General features: G+C 36.3%; 1 protein-coding gene across 4 annotated transcripts in view; it reads right to left on the bottom strand.

Annotated features, from left to right (window-relative positions):
* LOC108973877 (probable aminopeptidase NPEPL1) overlaps window positions 1–8,741 on the bottom strand; it is a 34,884-nt gene that overhangs the window by 16,067 nt on the left and 10,076 nt on the right. For all 4 annotated transcript variants that reach the window (XM_018941380.1, XM_018941383.1, XM_018941381.1 and 1 more), the window contains exon 4: window positions 6,630–6,806. In XM_018941380.1, coding sequence (XP_018796925.1) covers window positions 6,630–6,806 — 177 coding nt within the window. The remainder of the gene's footprint in view (window positions 1–6,629; window positions 6,807–8,741) is intronic.

Genomic DNA, 8,741 nt, shown 5'->3' with positions numbered 1-8,741 from the left:
TGTATAACTATTGGAATTTCCATGAGCAAGAAAATAGTAAGTAATTTCCTTACCGTCTGCGGGCCAACTGCCTAACGACGAATTAAACGATTCTTCTATCGCACATTAAGTCGATAAGTTCGACGAAATTGAGGCCAAACGATTTCGTTGATGTAGCCTATAGTGCCATTTACTAATCCCTTTGAAACGTCAATTTTGGGGGAGGGAGGGGGATAAAAGTTAATTTGCGAGTTAGTTCACACCTTTCAGGAAAGCCCTCAACCTCCCCTCTATCCCCACCAGGGGCTGAGCGTTAGCCATCTTAGATTTCAATTTTGCATAGTAAATTGTATTCCACTTCTTGAGACCTTTCATTTGATACCCATGTTGATGGGATTGATAAAACCTACGTTATCCGCCATTTTGTAGCGGCGGCCATCTTGGATTTAAATTTTTTTATAGCATATTGTATTCTGTTTATTGAGCCCTTTCATTTGATACCCATATTGATGGGATTGATAAAACCTACGTTATCCGCCATTTTGTAGCGGCGGCCATCTTGAATTTATAATGATAAGGAATAAACATAATTGTATTGTCACCAAAACCCAAAGTGTATACAAAATTTCAGGTTAATCGGTTGACAGGAAGAGGGTGAAATTTGAATTACTAAATTTGATCCAAGAATAAATAATAAAACAAACGGGGTGAGCTAAATAAAACCATTTAAAAACACCGCCAATGAAAAGTAGAAAACAGCCTAGGATGAGACACCCCCCTTTTAATGACGGCCACAGCAAACGTATTAAGGATTGCGATTTAGGGCAAGTATCTGGAATGTTCGGTCCCTTGATTGGGAAGGTGCCCCCAGTGAAGCTATTTCAAGCCCTCGTAAGAATATATGCTGACATCACCGCCGTCCAAGAAGTGCGATGGACTGCGACGAGTAAGAGAGAGACTTTGTTTTCAAATCATGGCCTCGGTGGATGAACATCTTGCTACAATCCGCATTAAACATTCAATATATCGCTGATTCGCGCCCACGCCCCGACGAAAGAGAAGAACGATGTGACCAAAGATGTCTTCTATGAGCGTTTTGTGTGCTGCTTGAGAGCTGCCCTCRYCACGATGTCAAAATCGGGCTTGGTGACTTAAACGCCAGTATGGGYAAAGAAGGTATTTTTGGCACAACGGTCGGTAAATTTAGCCTCCATGATGAAGCATCYTCAAATGGGTTGAGGCTGATCAACTTCGACGRAGCCCGAAATAGGCTGTCCGTAGTACTAGATTTCAACATGAGAAGATTCATTAAGCTACGTGGCTGTCTCCGGATCGAAAAGCCCTGGTTGGTCGCAATCACGTTGTGATAAGGGGAAGACACGTCTCCAGTATTTTAGACATGCGTACACTCCGAGGTCCTAACATCGACTCGAGCCACTATCTTGTTGCAGCCAAGATACACACTGGTATATGGTGCAGAGGCATTGACGATGACAACATCTGACGTGTTGGCGTTACGAGTTTTCGAGAAAAGATTCAGAAAAAAATKTATGGTCAATTGTGGATTAGCAACGGCGAATACCGCAGTCGATGGAACGATGATCTATACGAGATATACGACGACATTGACATAGTTCAGTGAATTAAGAGACTGCGGCTCCGCTGGCTAAGTCATATCGTCGGAATGGATAAAAACACTTCAGCTCTGAGAGTACAATACAGGCATACGCAGKACCCGAAGACGGAAGCAGAAGAAGAGGAAGACCTCCACTTCKCTGGAAATATCACATGTAGATAAGATCTGAATTTAATGAAATCTATTCATGAATTATCTACCACTTACTAAAAGTATACAACTTCTTGAAAACATGAAAACTAGTGCTTGATCGAAGGTTTTTTACTTTCGATTTTTAACATAAAGTAACTGTTCATTCCTTCCCGAAAATCCGTAAAAATTTCCTGTAGGCGCCATTTTATTAATTTAAAAAAAGCCATTCGTTTTCAAATTATTCTTATTTTTTTTATTTCTGTCAACTTAAGCTTGGACTTTATTTAATGAGGCTATATTTTTACTTTCATAGAATAAAATAATTTTATAAAAAAAAATAGAATTACTTAAAAATTACCATAATTATTTTGTCTCTGGCTACACTGGAGCTCACTTTAAATTAATACCAAAAGTATAATATATTAAATCGGACTAGACCTTGCTCCAACCCGAATATATAATATTAAATATAATATTTCCCGTCCATATAATAGACTTTATCCTTAACATATAGGATAATATATGTACATATAGGATATTTTATTGACATTAAGTGAACATGTGTTCGTTTCAGTTGTTCCCACACCATTTCAAGTAAGAAATTTTTTAGTGACTTCGTAAAAAATATGAATATTGTTTTCCAGTGTGAATTAAAAGACAACAAAAAATTCATAAACACAAGCTCTGGGGAGCAACAAATATTTAACCGAGAGAAAATAAGAAATAGAAAAACAAGACGACAAAAAATACATGTACTGAAATAACAAAGTCATATGATGTTAGTAGCTTTCCGCGCAGAGTTGAGGTTATGTGTAAGCAGGAGAACTTGGTGAGCATGTTTGCTACACCACAGAGCAATTCCCAATATTTAAACAATAAAAATATCTGACGGGCATATAAACGGCGGGCGGACGGTTATTTTATGAAAGAGCCCTGTGGCCTAGAAGACTGTGCAACTACAAGCCTGCATGTGGATGTTGCACAAATAAATAATTATTATAAATATTCGCCCGAATTGCGGTTTGTATTCCGCTGTATTGACTCCTGTTGCCAGTCTGATGATGCTGATAGCGCCACCGCTGCAACTAACTAAACAAGTGCTGATTTATGGCGCTATCCGGTGCGATTTTAAAAATTACAAACACACACCAATGCAGCGAGTAACGAAAGGAAAATAGTAAACGCCAACAGGAAGTGCAAAGTGAGGGGAAATGTAGTTTGCAAAATTAAAAACAAAAATGGAAAACAGTTGTATGGTGAAAAATATAAAAATAGACGCGGTTCTTAAATAAATGCTAGTCAGGAGGTGTGTATGAGAACGCCAAAACTGCACGTCGTTGTTGTTGCAAACAAAGAATATAAAAGGAACACACAAAGCAATGTGAAGTAATAAAGTGACATCTCGTTGGAGTCAGAATACACGCACTTTCTATGAGTACCAATAGTGGGTTGTTTCAGAATTTCTATGGAGTGCTTTCTTTGCTAAGGACTGGTTGGGCGATTTACGTATAGGTTTAGTACAATGACAACAGCCACAACACATTCGTCGCTGGGGAAGCTTGCCTGCTTGCGTTAGAGGTTGCACTTTTCGCTTCGCCGAATTTTATGCTTTCTTTATTTACAATAAATGCCCTCAACCGCTTTCCAAAAAACGTTGGCCACTGTCCAGCTAATATACAGACCTTAATGTATATATCGTCACCGGAAATGCAAAATAACGTAACAAGATTTTCGGAAATTTACAGTGGAATGAATGAAACACGAAATAAAATGAAACATAAGTGAAACAATATTTTAATATTGGTTAAAACTGGTTTATATCTGGTAGTAGAACTTGAAAATGGTGGACGTAAGTTCTTTTTATGTACTTGTATGTATGTAATTTGAAGTAGTGAAGCGTAATTAATAATACACTCAATTTCGAATTTTTTGATGATACGTTATTTTGCATTTCAGGTGACAATATGTACTTTGTGACAAAAAAGTACCCGGAAATTGTAAACAAAACGAAATATGTTTCATTATTATTCAGCAGTATTTATTTTGTCATCTTCAAGGTTATCTCCACTAGATGTATGCCAACGACTTTTTCGGTCCTCGAAACACTTTTCATAAGCACTTTTTGGAATGACCTTCAGCTCCTTCAGCGAATTTTTTTTCATCTCTTCGAACGACTGAAAACGGGTTTCACGGAGCGACAATTTCAGTTTGGGGATCAAGAAAAAATCACACGGTGGTTGATCTGGTGAATACGGTGGTTGATCGACGATATTCTTTGCGTTTTTGGCCTTAAATTCATAAATCCATGTCTCATCGGCAGGTATAATACTCTCCATGAATATGGGATCAACGTTCGCACAATCAAGCATGTCTAAAGAAACCAGTTTAGGGTATTATTTTTGAAAAAAAATAAGCTTTTTCGGAAAGAGTGGAGCAAGCAGGTACACGTTTCCCAAAATATCTACKAAATTATCATTCGAACGGACTTGCGAGAGATGTCGAGCTTCCTTGCCCTCTCTTTAATATTTGCCTGTAGATTTTCACACACCAYATCCTTCACTCTTTAATATTTTTATTAGTTGGACAGGTCGACGATCGTCCATAACGAGGCATGCCTTCAACGAAATCTCGACCATCTTTGAAGGCTTGTAGGTTTGAAATTTTGATAAAACTAAATCGCCGTAAGCCTTTTCCAACATTCGCGTTGATTCCGCACATGAAATTTAGTTATCAGTACCAAATTTGTCGCATTTTCTTTGTTCGATATTTTTATCCATAGCAACGCACCACTGAGGTGTACCACCTTAAGCAGCTGCTGTAAACAAATTGTTTGACAGATCGCGCTCATATTTGGCGTAGTAATTCATTTTTTTTGTAAATATCATGTACTTGGGGAATTTATTTACATTTTCCAAATGCTTTTCCGTCACAGTGTATACTACCTATAATGATTTTCGGTATTTTGGCAGAATTCTGACCGACAAATTGTCAGAGCCAAATGTGATAATTATTTTCCAAAAATTCATACACACATGCTCCTGAGTATGCATACTTTAAAATGTCAATGATTAATGCCACCAGTGCAGCACCCACTATACCCGATATCGTATTTTCCCACTTGCCATTTGACTTTGAACCGTAACAACCAACAAAGTGTGATATTTTAATGAAATTCACCACATAAGTTTTCTTAAGAAATGTCGGCGCTAAATTTAAATAGAATTGACCTCATATCCCTAATATAGTCGACTCTTATTCCCTGGTTGAGGTTTTTCACAGAAACTAAATATATTAAATCTAGCTTCTTCGGTTGGGTTTATATTGTTTATCTTTTGAATTAATTGTGACGATTTTAATATAAATATCTCGGATATGAAAATATTAGGTTTGACTCGACCGTAGCTCTTTCTTAAAAATACAGTTTTTATAGAAAACATAAAGCATCTTTGCTAAAAAGAAATGGTTATTAAAATGCTTTTCACCAATACATTTGGGCACCTGTTAGTGTTGTGTAGTAAATACGTTATCGAAAACCCAATTATAACCAAACTTCCCCGCTAGTAATGATATTATCAAATGTTAAACAAATTTTGGCCAAATGGCCATGGATTATATCGAATAGTTTGGCCCTTATTGACCATATATACATATACTAAGGTAAGCCCGAATACAGCTCTTAGGCGCACGATAACAATCTATGCTGCAATCAATCAAATCAATCAAATCGAATAAATGCGATTAAAAATCCGAAATGAGTTTAAAGGCCTCAATAAATAAACTGTAATATTGATAAAAAGTTGTTCACTTTTACGTGATACCAGTTTGTATGTATACATATGTACGCATATGATTAAGAATTCTCYTAAGATGCGATAACATTTATAATTCGTACAAATCAATCATGCACGTCAATCAGTGGAACTAAAATGACTCGAAATGCTTTTGACAGGTATTTCAAATTCTGTATTTGTTGCGCTTATCAGTGTTTTTGTAGGATGAGTACATTTGGCAGCGTAAGACTCACTGCATGTATGMCACCATTTCATTTATAGATTTCCTCCACCACAAACTACTGTGAGCCAAAGATCACGTAATAGTAACGAGGAGTCATAAATACCGATGAAAATCAAATCGAAAGAGGAAATGACCATTTCAACTTTGACTTTTTAGAGACACTAAACTGTAACTGTAAGTAGATTGTCGGTGGCATTGCTTTCACATATGTATAGTTCGGTTAATAGATGCATTTATGTACGACAACATGCTCAACCGGCAACTTATAATTAACTGTCAAAATTATGACATATGGGCAAAAAAGTTGACTTTGACTGAAGTTCAAAAAGAGTGGCAACCAGATTTTGTAGTCCAACAACGAAATAACGTTCAATCAAAAGTTGATTTCGTAGATTTTTTGTACAGAAATAGATAGCCTTACAAATTATAAGGTGGTCCGTATTCTCGAAAGGACATTTATAAACAACAAATCGAACGATATTTAAATCGGATTAACAAATACGTCAATAGCGAGCTCGTAGATACTTTTTGCGAATGACCGTATAGGCCCAACGTAAGATAAAGAAACAACTCACGCTTCAAGCCCTTAAGTTGAATATCATAAAAATAATGAAATCGCCCGTCTTGAAAAATTGTTGCATGAGATATTGCGAAAAAAGTGGCGGACAAGGCTGAAATCATAAACTGAAATTAGTGCGAATTTCCTTAGAAGATTCCAATATTATATCAAATGTTAAAAATCACAATTTGCACTACCCTGTAAATATATGTATGCATGTATGTGCACGTGAATATGCGCTCAGCCATGCCAATGGCTTGTATTAGACGGCAATAAATACAGTATTCTCTCTCCATCTCTCTTACTTACCGCAACGGAGTTCTTCATATCGGCTATAGCTGACGCAAATTCCGAAAAATGCAGCTCCGGTAAGTAAATTATTGGTGCTAATAAATCACCAGATCTACGACCAGCTTCCAACGCTTTCGTTTCCCATTCTTCGGTGTTGGTGAGTATGGCACCATGGAGTTTGCCCGTTGCTATGCCCTGCAAGGAGAAATCATATTTTTATTTAACATAATAATTAAACTCGACAAATTTACTATAATTAGCTTAATGAAAGCGGCGAACCCTCGACTTGTGCARTCAGGGTGATTACTTTACCATTGTCGTTTGATATTATATATTTCTAAACAAATTATGGATGTGTGTTTCAAGTTCTAATTATTCATAAATGTAGTGAAAACTAAAAACAAGTTCACATAGATGAAATAACGCATRAATACATATAGTATGTACAAAACTAGTTAAAGTCACTGAAAGAATAACTAATAAAGCTAATAAAAAGTTACTGCTGTTGGGCGTTTAGTTTACACGCAGGCCACATATGTATATATGTACATACATATATTGCAGAGCACAGCAAAACGAAAATTATATTAAATCGAGTGCATGATTTTTAATAGAGTTACACAAACCGTCTGTCATTCAAGTGAGTTTGTTCACTTACGCCATTCAAACCATCCCAATGGAAAAAGTCGTCAATAGTCATTCTACATCGTCTTACYATATTAAATCGCTACCCGTCCATACAAAATGCGTTAAAAGGCTGAAATGCAWGTTCGTTTACTATCTGGGCTATTAAATATTAATCGATTCCGCTGTTCAACTCTATGACTAGTTCGATTACTAGTTCAAATTCCATGCACGAAACGCCCATACTCATATGTTTCTACATTAATATGGTTCGCTGAGAGCTGCAACTGTTSCGTCGCAAATTATTTGCTATGCACTAAAGGGTTTGTGTAAAAKTGAAGTGGTTTTTCCCTATGGCAACAAACATCAATGTCCTACGACATTTGTTGAATGCAACTCTAACATTCAAATTGAATTAAGACAAATTGAAAGTGTATAAGAAAAAACCGTGGGCAAATAAAATAAATGTCGTTGCAAGCAAAAGCAACAAATGACGAAAGGAAAACATGGTAGAAAGGAAGCRAGAATTATACAACCGGTTGCCACTTATTAAAAGGAAGCAAACGCATTTACATAGTTGCAAGAAGAGGAAGAAACAATTAGTGAAATTGTAAGTGTTTTAACTTTTAAATGAAAATGAATTAATACCGTTGTGTTTTTGAAAATAATAAAGCAACAGCTTCTGTATTATTGATTATTTTGTTAGARTAGACAATTTAAATTATAACAGGTAAAAACGTTAACAGTTTGAATGACAGCTATATGCTATATCGAAGATCGTAATGTTAACTTACACAATAGTCCAGCCAAATTTTCAAATTACCTTCGTCCATACAAGGACTTGAGTTTGAGTATAAGTATATTTTCAAATWAAAAAAAGTAAAAATGCTTACAATTAAAAGGAGTCTTTTTGAAAGAAGAGAGTATACGGAAATTACCTCTTTAGACGAAGAAGCTGTAGACTGGATAACAGTTAAACACGAAGATCTAAACATTACGGTATGGGCTTACAGAAAATATCAGCGCATGCTCACAATCACCAGACCTGAAGCGAATCGAAAAYTTTTGGAGATATTAAAGGAATTATTGCAACAGCAAATTCATCAAGGGGAACACAACTATCACCAGTGATCAAGCCGTGGGCAGAAATCTCTATGAACAAATTTAAGGATCTAGTAGTAGAATCTGCAAAATCGTAAAAAATTTTAACGAAATGTTAGCCTGTCGAAAAAGTTATAATTTTTATGAAGTTTTATCTCGCTAAGCGGACAATACCGCTTCGCTTCAGGCCTTGAAGCAACACATCACGCGTGTCATTTGCCAGTTACCAGTCGAAATGCTCGAACGAGTCATCGAGAATTGAACCCAACGGTTCATTTGAGACGTAGCCGCGGCCTACATGTGAAAGAGATAATCTTCAAAAAATAAATGCTAAGGTATGTTCTTTCGAATGATAATTAAGATACACGGTTAAATTTGAAGTTTCTGTGTTTTCTCTTTAAAAAA

Source organism: Bactrocera latifrons, unplaced genomic scaffold, assembly GCF_001853355.1.
Source record: "Bactrocera latifrons isolate USDA-ARS-PBARC rearing strain unplaced genomic scaffold, ASM185335v1 scaffold_509, whole genome shotgun sequence".
In the NCBI taxonomy this organism is placed as follows: Eukaryota; Metazoa; Arthropoda; class Insecta; order Diptera; family Tephritidae; genus Bactrocera; species Bactrocera latifrons.
The sequence above is the reverse complement of the archived record's forward strand: the minus strand, read 5'-3'. Positions and strand labels throughout refer to the sequence as shown.